General features: G+C 61.0%; 1 protein-coding gene across 2 annotated transcripts in view; it reads left to right on the forward strand.

The window, feature by feature from the left end:
* The window catches only part of TP73 (tumor protein p73), a 60,666-nt gene extending 43,735 nt beyond the window's left edge, over nucleotides 1-16,931 (forward strand). For both annotated transcript variants that reach the window (XM_017542690.1, XM_037743537.1), the window contains 10 exons: nucleotides 3,614-3,800; nucleotides 4,660-4,775; nucleotides 7,555-7,664; nucleotides 8,067-8,209; nucleotides 8,599-8,687; nucleotides 10,188-10,309; nucleotides 10,858-11,006; nucleotides 11,781-11,919; nucleotides 12,326-12,419; nucleotides 13,560-16,931. In XM_017542690.1, coding sequence (XP_017398179.1) covers nucleotides 3,614-3,800; nucleotides 4,660-4,775; nucleotides 7,555-7,664; nucleotides 8,067-8,209; nucleotides 8,599-8,687; nucleotides 10,188-10,309; nucleotides 10,858-11,006; nucleotides 11,781-11,919; nucleotides 12,326-12,419; nucleotides 13,560-13,889 — 1,479 coding nt within the window. In that variant the 3' untranslated portion in view covers nucleotides 13,890-16,931. The remainder of the gene's footprint in view (nucleotides 1-3,613; nucleotides 3,801-4,659; nucleotides 4,776-7,554; nucleotides 7,665-8,066; nucleotides 8,210-8,598; nucleotides 8,688-10,187; nucleotides 10,310-10,857; nucleotides 11,007-11,780; nucleotides 11,920-12,325; nucleotides 12,420-13,559) is intronic.
* Nucleotides 16,932-19,151: the final 2,220 nt, after the last annotated feature.

Here is a 19,151-nt window from a genome sequence, read left to right on the forward strand (position 1 = left end):
CGGGACCTCGCGCAAGGCCCGAGCAGTACAGATGGGAGCACACGTTGGGCCCTGCACCCACTTCGTGCGCCCCGGCCCTGGGACGCCTCACCACACAGCTTCCAGAGCAGGGATCACCACTTCACCTTGCCTGGGGCTCCAGAGGGAGCCAGGCGGGCTCAGCAGGGTGCTGCCAAGAGGCCGCTGCCTAGGTTTGCCTGTCTGCGAAATGGGAGTTCGGCTGACCCTGAGGCCCGGGTGGCTGGGAGCTGAGGCTCCGTGGAGGACTGTGGCCAGGGGGCTGGGGCAGGGCCCTAGGGAAGGGCGCAGGGGCCAGGCAGCAGGGGCTGTGAAACCCCTCACACTGTTGAGACTCCATGGTGCTGTCAGGGAGCGAGGGTTGCCGGGACCTCTGCCTGCAGGCTTGGCTGCACCCAACTCTATCTGTGTCCAACCAGCTGAGAAACCCAGGCAGCCTCCCCTCCCCCCAAGTGCCTGGGGCCCCCCTTGGTGGATCTACTGACCCCCATCTCAGGCCATGGGCTGGGGCACGAGGGTGGATGGAGCCTCGGGGGGCTCAGCCCAGAAAGGGAGCTGCAGGGGAGCCCACCTATGTGGGTCTAGCCCCCTGCAACCAACACCTCCTCACCTAGTTTGGAGAATGATGAGGGCACAGTAGCCACTGACACCTGCAGGCCACTGTGTTCCCAGGGGATACGCAATGAGTCACAGACGCAGGTGGAGAGGCTTGTGCAGCGGCTCGAGGTGTCCCAGCTGGTGAGCACAGAGCCAGAACTGAGACCCACGTGGCTGGACCTCAGAGGCCCTTCTCCTTTTGCTGCCCCTGAGACTCTGACCTGAGCCACCCTGGCCCCGGTCTGTTTCACAGGGGATCTGCTGTCTCTTCCCTGCCGTGTGGCTTCCCTAGGGAACTGCTGAGGATGGATGGCATTTATTGAGTACCAGCTGCACACCTCTAGCTGCTGCACGTTACTGAGGAAAGATGAAGGAGACAGAGCCAGGTGCCTGAATTCCTGGGGGCCTGTGTGCTCTGCATATAAGAGGTGCCCCATAAATGCTCAGCAATGGGAAGCTTACCCTGCAAGCTGTCCTGGCCTCGGAGAAGCCTGGCAACACAGCTGCTGGCCCTGTGTTCCTCTCCCCAGCTCAGGGCACTGGGAGACACCTGCCACCACCTGACCCCTCCTCCTTCTGTCCCCAACCCACACAGATGGAGACCACACTGCGGTGTGTGGCTTCAGGCAAGGCCTTTGTCCAAGAGACCAGTGCCTGGACACAGGCCACTCCAAGGCCAGACCAAGGGCCTCCTCTGAGTCTCCTGAGGTTCTGAGTCTCAGAGGGTCTGAGCTGTGAGCTGTTCCCATGTGTCCTAGGGGCAGGACTACCTGTTTATCCTCCCAAGCAATGCTGCGGGGAGCGAAGGGGGCATTCGTAATGGTGGGAACACTGTACGTCAGCAGTTACCCCCAGGGAAGCCAGACTGAACCCACAACAAGGGCACTGCCGTCCTTCCCGCCATGGCCAAGCCTGCAGTTCCCACGGCCCAGGGCCGGCGCCCACACAGGGCTGAGGGTTGCCGGCTCTGCAAGGCTGTTTTCTGTTTTTCTTTCCTTTCTTTTCTGCAAGACTCTTTCTGCTTTTCTTTCTTTCTTTCCTTTCTTCGTCTCTCTCTCTCTCTCTGTCACCCAGGCTGGAGTGCAGTGGCGCCATCTCGGCTGACTGCGACCTCCACCTCCCAGGTTCAAGCTAGTCTGCCTCAGCTTCCCCAGTAAATGGGACTACAGGCGCCTACCACCTCACCTGACTAATATTTGTATTTTTAGTACAGACAGGGGTTCACCATGTTGGCCAGGCTGGTCTTGAACCCCTGACCTCAGGTGATCTGCCTGCCTTGGCCTCCGGCCTGTTTCCTGCTTTTCTAAACAGCGCCCAGTGCCACCTGCTGGGCTGTGCATGATGGTTCCTTCCTGTCAGGTCTGGGGGTGAGCCGCTTCCTGCCTGAGACCTGGTGCCCAAGGTCGGGGGTGCAGGCAGCGGCAGTGGTGCCGCCCTGGCTCCAGGGGCTCCAGATGGAGGGAGGACCTAGGAGGGGCCCGCCCTTTGGATAACCACCCATCCCCAGGAGGCCACTGGAAGACCCCCTTCCACTTGTCCCTCCAGTCCCCTCACACCCATGGCAGGGACAGGTCAGCGTTCCTGGCTGGGTCTGATTTGGAAAGTCCCATTTACTCATCAGAGAGGGGATGGCTCCTTCTGTGCAGGGCCGGGGCGCTGAGGGTGCTGGGGACCCAGGCTCCACCCACCATGGCTCACAGGCTCTGTCAGCTCCACCTCCCCTGTCTCTTTCCTCCTTTTTCCTTGTTTTTCCTGTGCCTGCACCTACCTGTGAAGGACCTACGTGGCTCCTGAGAGCCCCTCATGTCCCTTGATGGCCAGAGAGGTAGGGCTGGTGGCCAGTGGGGGTGACAAAGGGAAGGCTCCACTTGCCACTTCCCTGGTTCTGCCAGTAGCTTCCTCTTCTGGCCTCAGTTTCCCCAACTGTTCCATGGTGGAGGGCGATCGGACATTCTCCAGGGCACTTGTGGCTGCAGTGACTTGTGATTCTGAGTCATTGGGGCTGGTAAGGGGCTCAGAGGGCATGGGGTGGGGGCAGAAGTCACTCTCTGAATCTGAGCCTGGGACTCATTCCTGACGTCCCTGTGGGGAGGGGCATGAGGACTCACAGCAGCCAGACACGGGGAATCAGCCAGCTTGGAAACAAGTGGACACCCGTGCAGTGGCCTCAGCGGGGTCACTTTTAGAATTCGTGAGAGCCCGCCTGGGTCCTGTGGGGCACGGCCCTGTGGGGTGAGGATGCTGGAGGCCTCTGCAGGAGCTGGATCAGGGTGTCATCCAGTCCTCCCTCATAGGGGCCACTCTGGCCCCAGACAGACCTCTCAGCTCCTCGAGTCCCAGGCTGGGGATGTTGGGGCTGTGAGCCCAGAGGGACCCCCAGTGTAGCCAGACAAAGCCGCACGGCTCGGCTGCTCAGACTTGGTGGCCCCAGCAAGAGAGCGCATGAGAGTCACCAGGGCTGCTGAGGCGTGAGAGGCCTTCACACCAACCCAGAGCTCTGTGGAAGCTGCGACGTACAGGGGCACCCAGCCCGTCACACACTGTCCACTGGCTCTTTGCGGATGCTGGAGAAGCCCAGCTCTGGTCTTTTAAAAACAGATCTGACGCTGCAAACCCACCTCTTCCAACACTGCGGTCGGGGGCGTCACTCCGCAGGCCTGGCTCCCAGTCCCCTTCCTGCCCCCTCTCCAGCAGCCCCTTCTTGCTCTCCTGGCCTTTCCTGTCCCCATCCATAAACCTAAAGCCTCTCTGCCTGGCTGCCACCAGCACTCACACCCTGCTGTCACGGAGCCCAAATCACCGATGGCTGCGGAGTGGGTTCCGGGGCAGCTGGGCCTGGTTTCACGCCTGGAGGGATTCCACAGAGGGGGTGCTCAGGCAGTCCTCACCTGGGGCTTGTGGAAGGGGCTCCCCTGGGGAGGACGGGGCTCCCAATGGGGGATGGCCCAGACGGGTGTGCATTGGGGAGCGCCGGCCTCACCTGCTTCCTCCCCCCCAGTACTCCCCGCTGTTGAAGAAACTGTACTGCCAAATTGCCAAGACGTGCCCCATCCAGATCAAGGTGTCCACCCCACCGCCCCCGGGCACCGCCATCCGGGCCATGCCCGTCTACAAGAAGGCGGAGCACGTAACCGACATTGTGAAGCGCTGCCCCAACCACGAGCTCGGGAGGGACTTCAATGAAGGTGAGCGCCCCCAGCACCTCAGCCCACGGTGGCACTTTGCCCGGCATCCTGGACCCCACAGCCAGGGGCTGCCTAACTGGGAGAGACTGGGGCGGATGGCATGGGCTTAGCTACTCCCTGGGGAGGGCTTTCAGTGCCTCCTCAGCCCCCATTTTCCCAGTTCTGACTGGGGCCTGGGGGGGGCATGCTCCTGGGCAGGGGAAGGTGGTCTGGGCAGAGTCTGAGGGGCAGCAGCCTTCTGGGGACTCAGAGATCCTATGTGGCATAGCCCTTCTCTCCAGTGTGCCTGGGGAAGCCTACAGGCCACCCCAGGGGTTAGCAGGAGATCAGGAACAGAGCCACTGGGCAGGCACCCCCAGGGCATGAGGGCTGCTAGCTGGCCTGAGCCTCACCTGGAAGCCCACAGGACTGGGCCTGGTGGTCTCAGTTCTGCTGTGATGCACCTGGCACTGGGGTGGGCACCTCTCTGCACCTAACGTGAAACTGGGCACCTCTCTGCACCTGGCACAGGGGGACACCTCTATACCTGGCATAGGGCTGGGCACCTCTCTGCACCTGACAAGGGTGGGCACCTCTCTGCACTTGGCACTGGGGTGGGCACCTCTCTGCATCTAACATGAAACTGGGCACCTCTCTGCACCTCGCACAGGGGGACACCTCTGTACCTGGCATAGGGCTGGGCACCTCTCTGCATCTGACAGGGGTGGGCACCTCTCTGCACCTGACAGCTGGACACCTCTGTGACCCCAGCATGGGGCTGGGCACCTGTGCACCTGGTATAGGGTGGGCAATTCTCTGTGCCTGGCACGGGGCTGGGCGCCTCTGTGCACCTGTCTGAAGTGGCGACCCCTCCCGGCAGGACAGTCTGCCCCAGCCAGCCACCTCATCCGTGTGGAAGGCAATAATCTCTCACAGTATGTGGACGACCCTGTCACCGGCAGGCAGAGCGTCGTGGTGCCCTATGAGCCACCACAGGTAAGCCAGGAGCCAGGCTCGGCCCGGGGCCCTGCAGTCAGCCCTACGGGGTGGGGGTCCCCCAAGGCAGCCCCTGTCCCTCCTCAGTTGCTGATCTGCCTATCCTGGAGGCAGGGCTCCCTGCTCCGCCCACACAGGCCCCACTGTGTGCACTGCCGTTCTGGCCGTCATGTGCCTCGGGCCCTCTCGGGGCCTGAGTGTGCCCAGCTCCATAGTGGGGAGTGGGTCTTCTTCAGCTCTGCCCTCTGTTGGTGCCCAACACTGGTTCCGGCCTCGGCCTCTGGGACATAAGGATGCAGGAGATGGGGAGATCCTCCCCCATTTAGACCCTGGATTGGCTGGGACAGAACCAAACCACCCACAGCGCCCATAGGGGCGGCAAATTCTATGAAGGGGATTGAGGGATGGTGGAAAAACCCCTAGGCCAGGCCAGGCCAGGGGCCTGGGAGAGGCGGCCTGCAGGAGGCTGAGCCGTCAGTAGGCTGGAGAGCCGGGAGGCCTGGCTGGGTATCATGTGAGTAGGGGGTGCAGGGGACTGGGGGGCATGCAAGCAGGAGGGGAGGAGACGCAGAGGGGCTGGGGGGGGTTCTGACCTTTGACCCAAAGGCAGCAGAAGTTTCTGGGATGGGGGAAACCATTCTGGAGCTGATGTGGGGCCCGGCTGTGGTAGGGGGAGCAGAAGGTTTGAAGTTGCTGCGGCAGGGTGGGGTGGGGCAGGACAGGAGGTGAGGAGTGAGTACCAGGCCCCCAGGGGAGGGCAGGCAATGGCAGGCCTCCACCTCCCCTGGAGCTGGTTCTGAGACCAAGTTCCATGCTGTACGCAGCCCCAGCCTCCCCCGCCAGGTCCCCATCGCTGTACCGGGCCCCCAAGACACCCCAGGCCCCTGTTCCTGTACCCAGTCTCCAGGTCCTCCACAATCCTCTACCCGGTACCCTGGCCCCTTCCAGGCCCCATCTCACCTCCTGTAAGAGCGGCCCTTCATGCCAGCAGAACCAAGGCAGGGAAGGGCTCCCTGCAACCCTCCTCCCACCCTTACCTGCCCCGCCTGCCAGGAAGGCAGCGCTCTCTCGCCCCCTGGTGGCTGCTATGTGACGGCAGTTCTGAGAAAGGCCAAGATCGTCCCAAATCCGGAATGGCTTTTGTATTTGTCCCCAGGGTGACATGAAAACTGCCCACATTGTGGTCTGGGACACACACTGATCAAGAGTTTTGGTTCACGCTGGGCGCAGTGGCTCACGCCTGTAATCCCAGCACTTTGGGAGGCCGAGGCGGGCAGATCACGTGAGGTCAGGAGTTCGAGACCAGCCTGGCCCACGTGGCAAAACCCCATCTCTACTAAAAATACAGAAGTTAGGTGGGCGTGGTGGCATATGCCTGTAATCCCAGCTACTTGGGAAGCTGAGGCAGGAGAATCGCTTGAACCTGGAAGGCAGAGGTTGCCACTGCACTCCAGCCTGGGCAGCAGAGAGGGACGTCATCTCAAAAAAAAAAAAAAAAAAAAAAAGAGCTTTGCTTCATGTCTCCACTGTACTGCAAACTCCCTGGGAAATGGGAGTGTGCTGGGGATGGGTCCGCTGAGGACAGCTCTGGTCCTTCTCTCTGCCAGAGCAACACCGCACTCTTGTGCCCAGATAAGCCCACAGCGTCCAACACACACATAGGCCCACAAAACCTGTGCACACACTCACACTCACACCCAGCATCTGTGATTGGCCTCCAGCCTGTGTCGGGGAGAAGGCTGGAACTAGCGGACCACAGGACTCTGTGCTGCTCTGAGAGCAGAGACCAGGTCTAAGCACTCCCAGATCCCAGAGCCACCTCAGTGATTGCTGTTCAGTGATTTTCATGAATGGATGGGTGAATGGGGTGGGTGGGTGGATGGGTGAATGGGTGGATGGATGGGGGTGGGTGGGGTGGATGGATGGATGGGTAGGTAGGTGGGTGGATGAGTAGATGGATAAATGGGGTGAGTGGGTGGGTGGATGGATGTGTGGGTGGACGAATGGACAGATGAATGGGGTTGGGGGTGGATGGATGGATGGGTGAGGTGGGTGCGTGGGTGAATGAATGGGTGGGTGGATGGGGTGGGGTGGGTGGTTAGATGGATGGATGGGGTGGGTGGGTGGATGGATAGATTGATATTGAATGGATGGGTGGGTGGATGGATGGATGGCTGAGTGGAGTAGGTGAATGGATGGGGTTGGTGGATGGATGGGTGGATGGATGGATGGATGAGTGGATGGGTGGATGGATGGATGGGTGGATGGATGGATGGATGGGTGGATGGATGGATGTGTGGATGGATGTGTGGATGGATGGATGGATGGATGTGTGGATGGATGCATGGATGGATGGGTGGATGGATGGATGTGTGGATGGATGGATGGATGGATGGATGGATGGATGGATGTGTGGATGCATGGATGGATGGATGGATGGATGGATGGATGTGTGGATGCATGGATGGATGGATGGATGGATGGATGTGTGGATGGATGAATGGATGGATGGGTGGATAAACAGATGGATGGGGTGGATGAATGGATGGGATTGGTGGATAAATGGATGGATGGGTGGATGGTTGGATGAATGGATGGATGGGGTGGGTGGGTGGATGGATGGATAAGTAGACAGATAGACAGATAGCAAAAAACCACAGAGCAGGGCATTCCCCTACCTACCTGGAGCCAGGGCCAAACGTGGAGCTGGGGACTGCCACCTGCGTGGACCAGGGCTGCGTGCTGATGCCAGCCCCTCTCCCTGCTCCCCGGTGTGCAGGTGGGGACAGAATTCACCACCATCCTGTACAACTTCATGTGCAACAGCAGCTGTGTGGGGGGCATGAACCGGCGGCCTATCCTCATCATCATCACCCTGGAGACACGGGAGTGAGTCCTGGGCACATGGGGTGAAGGAGGGGCAGGGCTGGGCAGGCACTGATGGAGGAGAGCAGAAGCTGCCATGGAGATGTGCAGGCCAAGGCCAGCTGGGGGAAGAGGCTTTGGGCTTTGCGGCTGGAGCGAGGGACCACCCCCTGGCCTGCAGGGGCTGCCTGGGCAGGAGCTGGGCCTCCCGAGGGAGGCGGCAGTCTCGGTCGAGGTCTCAGAGCAGCCTTGCAGCTTTGAGCCTCTGGCAGGAACACTTGATGCCTGCACTGGGTGCTCTGCAGTGACTCTGAGGGCTCTCAAGGCCGGTCCTGCAGGGTCCGAAGTGGGCAAAGAGGGTGGGCAGGTTGAGTGTGAAGTGTGGGCAGGGTTGAGCTCACACTTCTGGCTGTGCACACCCAACAGTGGGCAGGTGCTGGGCCGCCGGTCCTTTGAGGGCCGCATCTGCGCCTGTCCTGGCCGCGACCGGAAAGCGGACGAGGATCACTACCGGGAGCAGCAGGCCCTGAACGAGAGCACCGCCAAGAATGGGGCCGCCAGCAAGCGTGGTGAGCGGCGGGCCGGCCGGGCTGGGTGGAACCGGACGCGTGTGGGGAAGAGAAGGGGCACGCTGGCAGGACACAGTGCAAGCTGGCATCCCGGGGGCAAGGCCAGCCCCTGAATGGCCCCCCAGGCCCGGATGCCTCCCTGACGGGGCCTGAGAGCAGCCCCCGAAGAAGCCTGTCATCCTGGGCCAAGGGCTGAGGGCACCTCAGAGGCCCAGTGGCACGCCTGGTTTGCCCATCTCTGTGGATTGCCCACCACCGGACCTGTCCCCCGGCTGCAACCACCTGGAGGGTTGATTGGCCCCAAGGAGGGGCAGGTCTCCCTCCTCCCGGAGGGAGGCCTCAGCCTCTGGTCCTGCCTGCTCACCCCGCTCCCCTGCCTGGCCTTCCAGCCTTCAAGCAGAGCCCCCCTGCCGTCCCCGCCCTGGGTGCCAGCGTGAAGAAGCGGCGGCATGGAGACGAGGACACGTACTACCTGCACGTGAGTCTGTGCTCCTGCGCGTGAGTGTGCTCCTGCGCGTGAGTGTGCTCCTGAGCGTGACTGTGCTCCTGAGCGTGAGTGTGCTCCTGCACGTGAGTGTGCTCCTGAGCGTGAGTGTCCTCCTGCACGTGAGTGTGCTCCTGCGCGTGAGTCTGTGCTCCTGCGCGTGAGTGTGCTCCTGCACATGACTGTGCGCTCCTAGATGTAAGTGTGCACTCCTGCGCTCCTGGGAGTGTGTGCTCCTGGGCGTGAGTGTGCGCTCCTGTATGTGTGTGCTCCTGCACATGAGCACTCCTGGGCATGAGTGCTTCTGCACATGAGTGCTCCTACATGAGTGCTCCTGCATGTGAGTGCTCCTGTGTGTGAGTGAGTGCTCCTGCGTGTGAGTGAGTGCTTCTGTGCATGAGTGCTCCTGCACATATATACTCCTGCATGTGAGCATGTGCTCCTGCATGGCGGTCAGGAGACCTGCCTCACCTCTGTCATCTGCTGAGCCCAGGCTGGGCCATAGGGAGGGGCCCTGGAGACCTGGACGGAGGGGGCGAGAGATGCCCAGCCCTGCTTGGGAGGATTAAGGGGGCAGAACCTGCTTGCAAGAGACAAATCAGCAGGGCCCAGTTCCAGCGCGTCCCTGAGAGTCCCCTCAGTCACAAAAACCCAGTGTCATGCAGTTGACAGTGAAGCCTTGTGTACACAGCGCAGGTGGGTGGTACAGTGTCCCACGAGGGTGAACAGTCAGCAAGAGTCCAGGACCCTAACGTTGGCCAAGACCCGTGGCTGTGGCCCCAGTGAGCGTGCCTCTCACATGTGGCCTCCAACAGGTGAATTAAATCGGCACAGGCTTGAATGGGATTCATCTTCATGATGTGAACTTTCAGTTTTTTGAGCTCCAAAGTCAGCCCCAGTTGGGGGCAGTGGTCATGCCTGTAATCCTAGCATTTTAGGAGGCCAAGGCAGGAGGATCATGTGAGCCCAGAAGTTGGAGACCAAAGTGGGAAACATAGCAAGACTCTGTCTCTACAGAAATTAGCTGGGCAAGATGGTGTGCACCTATGGTCCCAGCTACCCAGAGGCTGAGGCAGGAGAATCACCTGAGCCCCGGAGTCCAAGGCTGCAGTGAGCTATGATGGGCAACCGAGCAAGACCCTGTCTCAAAGAAAAAAAGAAAAAGAAAAAGAAAGAAAAGAAAAGAAAAAGCCATTTGTTTAAAAAATAAATAAATAAAACCCAGTATCTGTTGATGTCGGAGGAAGAGGGAGCAGGGCTTGGGGGCCAGGAGGAGCAGGCGTGGTTCTTGGGGACAGCAGAGTCAGGAGCTCTGGTTAGGCCTGCTTCTTGGGAAGAGGAAAGAAGGTCAGGGGATCCTGAGCCTCTGGGGTGTGGGGGAACCCCTAGAAAAGACAGATGCTTTGCCAAGCCCCAATCCTCCTGAGGCTGTGTCCTGCCCCCTCCCACGGGGTCTGGGGCACGTGGTCAGAGCCTCTGCTCCTCTGTGCTCAGGTGCGAGGCCGTGAGAACTTCGAGATCCTGATGAAGCTGAAGGAGAGCCTGGAGCTGATGGAGCTGGTGCCGCAGCCGCTGGTGGACTCCTATCGGCAGCAGCAGCAGCTCCTCCAGAGGCCGTGAGTCCACCCAGCCCACCGTGGGGGTGGGGAAGGAGGGCACGGCTCAACCCCACAGGAGGCGGCCAGGAGGACCAGAAACCCCTCCAGAAGGCATCATCTGCCAAAGACAGGCTGCAGGACTCAGAGCTCAGGGGGCCCACCTCACATCTCCTCCTCCAGGAAGCCTTCTGGGACTTGGAGCTGCCCTGGGACCCTGGGTCACAGCCTGTGCTATGCCTCTGCCACTGAGAGGCCTTGTAAATGTCTGCTGAGTGGAAAGGCTGGGAGGGGCGGACAGAGTGACCATGACCCACCAAGACCAGGCAGATTCCAGGGGCACAGGTCATTCCCACCCCCAGACTCGCCATAGCCAGTGCCCTTCTCAGGAGCAGGCCCAGTGCCCGTGCATGGCCATGGTCGGGCACTGGGAGGCTGGGGAGGAGGAAGCCACTCTCTGACATCAGAGCCTCCACGGGTCGGCAGCATGGGGACATCACGGACGTGGGTGGCTGGCGGGCACAAGGCTGCCTTGCTTCCTACCCATGCCAGCCATTGCTTCTGAGCAGGAGCCACCTGCAGCCCCCGTCCTATGGGCCGGTCCTCTCGCCCATGAACAAGGTGCACGGGGGCATGAACAAGCTGCCCTCTGTCAACCAGCTGGTGGGCCAGCCTCCCCCGCACAGCTCGGCCGCAGCACCCAATCTGGGGCCTGTGGGTGAGTCCCTCGGGCAGTGGGGGCCCACAGGCAGCAGGGGGAGGCCCAATGGGAGGGCCTGGCTCAGGGCATTCCACCCAGCTCGGGACCAGCCGAGGATCTCTCTGCGGCTGGCTCCCTCCAGCGGCTTCACCCTGTGGGAGGGAGGCCCAGCCACAGGCAGCCCGCTGTGCCCACTCCTGGCTGTGGGAGGCGGAGCGGGGCATGGTTAAGAGCATGGAACCCACATGCTTGCACCGCCTCTTGGTGGGGAGCTTGGGGAAGGTTCTTAACATTACACAGCCTCAGTTTCCCCATCAGTAAATGGCCACAGAAGTACCACAGAAGGCTCACTCCTTGTGAGGATTAAATGGTACAATAGATCATCAGGGGCCCCAGCACAAGCCAGCCGGGAGCTCCCCAGGATAGGGTTGGGCCCCTTCCCCTGGAAGGTCCTCATGTGGGCAGGGCGAGGCACATTCCCAGTGCTGACAGCAAGCTCCCCCCAGGTGTGTCCTGAGGCCCTGGGGTGTGGCCAGCCTGCAGTGCCAGCTGTGATTGCCGTTAGGACCCAGTGCCTACTAGGTCACCCCGTCCCTACTAGACAGGGCTAGGAGACAAGGCCCCAGAGCTCAGTCCTTCCTCGGGCCTCCAGCTGGCTGGGGTGATGCCAAGCATCACATCGTCAGGCCTTGGGGTGGCTCCCTGGTGTCTAAGGTGTCAGGATCCTGGGTGGAGCCTGCACCTGGACGCCCGGCCCAGCTGCCCTGACGCCCCCCACCGCCTCTCACCCAGGCCCCGGGATGCTCAACAATCACAGCCACACCGCACCGGCCAACGGTGAGATGAGCAGCGGCCACGGCGCCCAGGCCATGGTCTCGGGGCCCCACTGCACTCCGCCACCCCCCTACCACGCCGACCCCAGCCTCATCAGGTGCGTGGGCTGCCAAGGGCCCCGGGTGTGTGCTGTCACCCTGTCCTCTCACTTCTGTCCTTCCCGCTATGTCGGCTGCCCCACCCACCCTGTGGACTTTGCACTTGCAACCCTGATCAGACAGGCGGGCGGGGGAGTCAGGCCAGGAGTGTTCAGCAGACACCAGGGCCACGGGCCACTTAGAGGAAAAGCACAAAAAGCCAGGGTCCTCCGCTGACACCCCAACCCCCCCCACCGCCACTGAGCACGTCCCCTCCCCAAGGGAGCCATGGCCACTGGTGGGCTGGAGCCACCCTTCGGAGACAGTGGCAGTCTCCGCCCCAGCCAGGCCAATCCCAGAGAGGGGTCTTGCACAGCCGCGTGCTGGGAAGCTGATGCTGCTTCCTTTCTCAAATTCTCCCTGCAGTTTTTTAACAGGATTGGGGTGTCCAAACTGCATCGAGTATTTCACCTCCCAAGGGTTGCAGAGCATTTACCACCTGCAAAACCTGACCATTGAGGTAAGCACCCGGGGGGGCCCCCACCCCGCACAGGCAGTGGCTGGAGGGGCCCTGTCTGGGGGGCAAAGAGCTTTCTCTCCTTGGCTCTCATGGCTGGGAAACTTGGAAACCCTTTCCCACGGGCAAGCAGATGCGAGGACTTGACTCTCGGAGCTTAGGCAGGTGCAGCCAGGCACGCGGCTGGCGGTGGGACACGTACCCAGGCGTCCGAGGCTGAAATGGTCCTTCTGGCCTTTTCAGACTCCCAGCAGCCAGCGTGCCTTTGATTTTAGGGGTGGACTGTTTTCAAGGCGCAAAGGACAAAAGAGTGTAGGGGCCCGAGAGAGAGTCTAGCTCAGCGTCAGTTACAGAGGAAGGAAAAGGGACCCAGGGAAGGCAAGCGGCCGGCCCGAGGCCACACAGCTCTTGACACCTGTGACAGCTGATCCCACAGCCACGGCTTGCCTTTGGGTTAAATGAGACTCGTGGTGTACAAAGGCTTGCTCGGAGTCTAGGACCGTGGGAGCCACAGGGCAAGAATAAGCCCCCTCTGGGAACCCACCCCCAGCCAGTGGTGCGGCCTAGGTCCAAGGCCCGTCCCAGACCATCCCCAGCCTGGGGCCGCAGACAGAGATGAGAGTTTGTCAGTCTGAGCTGGGGCCAGCTGCTCAGCCTAACTGTCCTTCAGGCAGGGGCTGGCTGCATCTGTGTCGACGAACCCCTCCCGCACCCTGTCCCCAGTGACCTACGCTGAGCCAGCTCCACGTCACGTGTTAACCTTTGCCTCCTCTGCATGATGTGCCTGCTTGCTGTGGTGCCCACAGGGTGTTGGAAGCTCAGGGATGAGCTGGGGGTCAGGGACATGGAGACCACAGAGGGCTCTGGCCAGAGGCTGGGAGGCAGGTCATCATCCCCCAGGGCCAGGAGGATGCCCAGGGGCTCCATGTCTAAAGCCCTGAGGTCAAGGCCCAGGCCCCACACAGGCAAGGAGTGGCCTTGGAGGCCTCTCTCCCTCCACCATGTCCCCTCTCCTGCCCACTCTGGTTGGGGGTGTGGGGGCCAGGGTGTGGTGTGGCTAGACCACCAAGCCCAGGGCGGCGGCCCCCTCCCTGCTCTCCCTGCCCCCGCTGCCCCTGCCCCTAACGCGTCAGCCTCTCGCAGGACCTGGGGGCCCTGAAGATCCCCGAGCAGTACCGCATGACCATCTGGCGGGGCCTGCAGGACCTGAAGCAGGGCCACGACTACGGCGCTGCGCAGCAGCTGCTCCGCTCCAGCAACGCGGCCACCATCTCCATCGGCAGCTCCGGGGAGCTGCAGCGCCAGCGGGTCATGGAGGCCGTGCACTTCCGCGTGCGCCACACCATCACCATCCCCAACCGTGGTGGCCCGGGCGGCCCTGACGAGTGGGCAGACTTCGGCTTCGACCTGCCCGACTGCAAGGCCCGCAAGCAGCCCATCAAAGAGGAGTTCGCGGAGGCGGAGATCCACTGAGGGCCCCGCCCGGCCAAACCCGCAGCCTGCGCTGCAGAGACCAGAGCCGCCGCCCCTCTCCTTCCTGCGCCTCCAAAATGGCCTCAGGAGGCAGGGCCTTCGGCTGTGCCCAGGAAAGACGAGGTCTGGCCAACCCCAGGCGCTTCCCCGGCCCCAGGAGAGGCCCCGCCCCGAAGCCACCTGCTCAGGAAGGCCTGAGTCGCCTGTGGAACCTTCTGGAGCTGCCCTAGTGATGGGCTTGCGGGGCAGGGGCTGACCCCCTCTCTCAGCCCTGCCGCTGCCCTTGGGCTCCATGGCTGGCGTGGGTGGGGTCTGCAGTGTCGGCTCCGTCCTCAGGCCTCATCCTAGGGACTCTGTCAAGTGAGGTCCTCCCAAAGGAAAGGATCCCCTTTGCTGACGGACTGCCAAAAAGTATTTTGTGACACCTTTTGGTTCTGGATAACAGTGACCAACCAAGTGACTGTGTCTGAAACACATGTTATTTTCAGGGAATGCGTCTCCCCTGCGCTGGGGGCTGGGGACTCTCTGCCAGACTTGGGACAGGACTCTCTGCCCCCAGCATGCTGTATTCTGCAGGACCGACCCCCTCCTGCCCCAGTCAACAGTGTTGTGAAACTGGAGAAAACTGGGGAGGGCGCAACCCCTCCGGGGCGCGGGCAGCCGCTGGGGCCGCCTCAGTGGCCGACGCCCAGCCACACTTGCCTCTCCTCGGGGCCCCTCAGCAGACAGGGACAGTCTGTCCTTGGAGGACTGGAAATTGTCAATGTTTGATAAACTGATTCCCTTTTCTACGTGGTGGGTCAGCTTTTATTTTTTTTTAACTTTCTCAACATTCCCTTGAGTTCAACCTAGTGCCCACGAGCCGGGCTGAGAAAGCTGAGTGAGAAGCCAGGCGGGCGGGAACTTGTCCTCAGGAAGGCCGGGTGGGAAGGAAGCCTGGAGGGAACGCCGGGAAGGGCCAACAGGCAAATCCGCAGGACCGCTCTGCCATGGGAGCAGCTCCTCCCTCCCCGAGGCTGCCTTCCCTTCACCACAAGGTCCAGAGGGCATTGCTTTCTAGGAGGCAGCAGCAGTCAGGAGGCAGACTGAGACAGGTGCTGGGGGTCTAGGCCTTCTTGAAGCACCCCAGGGAGTTAGTGGGTCCCGGGTAGATGGTGCCTGCACCGGCCCCTGCTGGAGCCACTTCCATCCACGAGGAGCCACTTGAGCCTTGGTGGCCAGAGCTTGACCGTCCAGGAGCACAGCTCTAGTGCAGGGAACCAGAGCCCCCACGGGGGCCCTCCGTTCCGGGCAGGTGGGCCAGTGGGAGCCCTCAGTCACGTGAGCTGAGACATCACCCGGGTGCAGGCTGCCGGGCCCCTTCTGACGCAGCAAGCTGTGCACCCCCTGCCCAGGGTACGTGCGGAATCAGCTCCGTCGGGCAGGAGCTTTCCCTGCTAAAGTCCTCCAGAAGCAGCAGTTAAGTCCACCATGGGACAGCAAGGTTACACACAACGCCCTTGGGCTGGGCCCCAGATCAGGACTTCATCTTGCTAAGTGGCATCACCATCACCAGCCTCCCCTTATTTAAAAGTCTGTTGTTGCTGCAGGTGTGTGGTCTACGAAGACTCAGGCGTCCCTCTCCCGCACCGTCCACCTCCACCTCCCGGGGCCACGACAGCACAGCCGCCTGGGTGCACCTCTGTGGGGGCAGCAGGCACGGGGCTGTCACTCCCATGGGATCTGGCTGCAGCCAAGGCGGGAGCCTGGTCCTCCCATCCAGCTCCTTCCGCCGAAGGGCAGGCTCTGGCCACCCAGCCTCTAGGGCTCCATCTCCCTAGAAAAGTGCCACACCCAGGACACGAGTCAGCAGCAGCAGCGGGCTCAGGGCTTTCCCAGGGGGGCGCGGCTACCCTGGCTGCTTGTCACCTGAGCTCCCCCTCTTACTGCCATTTTGTAGATGAGGAAACTGAGGCCAGAAAGGCTGAGTCCCAGCCCCAGGCATCACACTCATCTCTTGGGAGCTGGGCTGGGGTTGGGCAGTTGCTGCCCGAGGCCACATGCTGGAGCCCCCACTCCGCCCCGTGCTCCACTTCAGGAGAGGCGGAGGCCATCCTGACATCCGGGGTGCCCGAGCCCAGCACAGACACGCTTCAATTCCAGGGCCTTGTTGATTTGTTTCTTAGGCATGTTCCCTGTCCACCGAGTCCAGTGGGGCTGTCCCAAGAGCTCCTGTAGTGTGCTCCTGGGAAGGGCTGGGGGGATGGCACAGAGCAGGGAGAGGCCCCAGGGGCAGCTATCACTGGAAGCCCAGCCAGACGTCCAAGGAAGCTGGCCGGAGCACGGAGCAGCCAGATGGCCCAGCTGCCCCTGTCCAGGGAGCCCACGCTGACCTCCTTGCACTGGAGAAGCAGCTGTGGGAGCAAACAGAGTCAAGACTTCACCACGGTCGGGAGAAAATGCGAACTGCCAGGAGCAAGGCCCTTTAAGCAACGTGTTTTATAAAACTAAAGAAATCAACAAATACATGTGGAAGGTGGACAGTTTTCCCAGCAGGGCAGGGGCGGGAGGGAGGCCGCTGGCACTCCTGGAGCCAGGGGACGGGTGGTGGTCCTGAGTCTGCTCAGAGAGGCCGGGCAGGAGCCGACCAGGCAGGTCCGCTCACGTCCGCCCAGGTTGGTTTGGTGAGAAGCAGCGACTCTGCCCCATCCCCGCAGCGTTCCCATCAGCCTGGCTGCAGGAGGCCCTCGCTGTACCCAGGGGCCCGGCTGGCGGGATCCGGGCACAGAGCCACTTGTCGCTTGGAACAGTCAGTGTCTCCGACACACAAACATCCACTCCTCTGTTACCAGTTGAAGCACTTTCACGCTTTCAGGTGAAGACGAAACCCTACCTGTGCTTTCCCTGTAGGACGGTGCTTCTCCGAGCAGTATTAACGGACTCCCTCCAGTAACACAACCCCTGCTTTTGGTAATGTTATCTTGGGAAAACGTGTTATTTTTTTAGCTGTGTTTCAGTGGGGATTTTTGTTTTTGTAACATAATAAAGCGTCTGTTCCAATGACCGGCTCTCATGACTAAGCCTCGATCTCCAAGGGGCTCAGACACACACAGGGCGGGTCCTCACACAGGAAGCCTGCGGCCTCCACGGTGGCCCTGGGACCCACCTGAGCGTCTCTGTCGTCGGCGAGTCTGATGGGTCCCTGGGGGTCCCTCTGCCCTGTGCCTCGGAGGACCTGCGGGCCAAGCCAGGTGGCTCAAGGGACTGACCGTGCCTCTCAGGTCTGCTGAAGCGCAGGCGGCAGGCCCAGGACCCCTCATCAAGCCCTGTGGGGCCCAGGCTTTCTGGACTTTAGAAAGGCCACACGGGGTCTCAGGGTGTGGCAAACACCTTCACAGAACGCACTTTCATTTCTCAGCAAAACCAAAGAAAACAAAAGGCAGCTGGAGCCTCGTGTGGGCTCAAGCCAGGCTTCAGCCAAACGGCTTCATTTCAGTTCTCTTGGTTCTCAGGTTCCTTCGTTTCTTGAACAAGGGACTAGGGACCTGCCACGGCAAAAATAAGGCTCTAGAAACCTGTTCAACCTCGAGGGAGGCCTCAGTCTTTTTAAAAGTTGGCCTGAAAGAAAGACAGAACCAAGGGGAGAGAGAGAGGCGCCAGGTCCCCCACCGGTGAGGGGCGCGCAGGTGAGGCACCGCGCTGGCCCGGCCCCACCTCCCTAGCTGGCATGCACGCCGGCACACCACAGCCTGCTCACCACTTTCGCTGGCTCCTGCCTGTCCCCACGTCCAGAGAGGGCGACTGGGAGGCAGCGTGCCCCCCCACCACCCCAGCTACAGAACTCTGGATCACGAATGTGCTGAGGCCTCAAACTCAGGAAGGGGGGGGGACTTGGGATGTTTCCTCGGCAAGAGGCTGCCGCGTGGAAAGGAGAAACGGGGGCTCCACAAGGCCCTTTCAGGAATGAACACAGAAATGAGTGCTTTCAACACAAGGCTGAATTGAATCCCTTTGTTTAAAAAGTTATTTTTTTTTTAAGTACAGCGTGAGAAATACAGGCCATTATTTTCAAATATATAAAAACACCTGCAGTAGGCTCCACGCATCGTTTTGGAAGGCTAAGCTGGACTCGGGGCAGGTCTGCTCCGCAAGGCACTGCCTTTCGAAGGAAGGTCTCCACCACCCGGCTGCAAACAGGAAAGGAGCAGGCCTGTTGCCAAAAGGCCTCCACGGCCTTTTGCGTGGAAATCAGCCACCATCCATTGCACACCCAGACTCAGGCACCAGGAACGGAAGACAGGTTTGCATCCCACACGTGGATAGTTCCTGCTTCTCAGGAATGGTGCTGTGTCATTACTCGGCAAAAATCAGATTCTTCAAGAAAACTCTTCTTTAAATACTGGTGTGATTACCCCAGAAAAGGCCTAAGGAGACCTGCCGTCTGCTTCACGCACACAACATTTAGTCTTTACAGCTTCACCGGCCCTTGGCCCTGTTTGCCACAGAAAAGCTGAACCAGCAGGTTTCCGGGTCCATGGACCCCGTCCAATCCCCGACCTGCCCTCTTCCTGAGAGCGCCAACCAGAGACTCCGAGGCCCCGCCCAGGGAACCCTGACCCGAAAAGCATCCTTTTACCGGGCCTGCACACACACAAAACGGGCAAGCAAGTCCCACTCATGTCCCCCAGTGTGAAGTCACATCTTGAAAAGCCTGGCTGCACCAGCAATGAAACAGACATGGTTTCCCAATGCATTCTCCTTCTGAGTTTCCAGTAAGGACAAGGTCCCTGGAAGGTTCCATCTCCCTCTCTTAGTAACAGCGAGAAGTGAAACAGGCAAGTGGATAGGAGCAGGGTCTGGGCTCCAGCCTTGGAGCCCCACGGGGCTTCTGTCTTCATCTCGGAGGCCTCTGCCAATTCGCAGGGCAGGTCCACAGCTGGCCGGTTCCACCACGACTGCTCCGCAGCCACCCGGAAGGCCCTGAGGGACTGCTCTTTGGTGATTTCAGGAGGTTCTTTCCCTGCACATGAGGCACACTTGCACAGATTCAGGACAGAAGCCAACACATGGGAGCCAGTCTTCCTCTTGCTGGGGAACGGGCAGGGGCCACTGGCCTCTGGGAGAGACACCGGCCCTAGGGAGGCCCACCCACCCCTCTTGAACAAGCCCGACCCAGGCCCAGGAATTCTGCTCAGCCTCCCTGTTCCCAGTCACCCCCAGAACGGACAGAGGGTAGAAGATGTCCCGTCTTCCAGGACACGAGATATTCACCAGAGCTCAGGA

Source organism: Cebus imitator, unplaced genomic scaffold (assembly GCF_001604975.1).
Source record: "Cebus imitator isolate Cc_AM_T3 unplaced genomic scaffold, Cebus_imitator-1.0 Scaffold145, whole genome shotgun sequence".
Lineage (NCBI taxonomy): Eukaryota > Metazoa > Chordata > Mammalia > Primates > Cebidae > Cebus > Cebus imitator.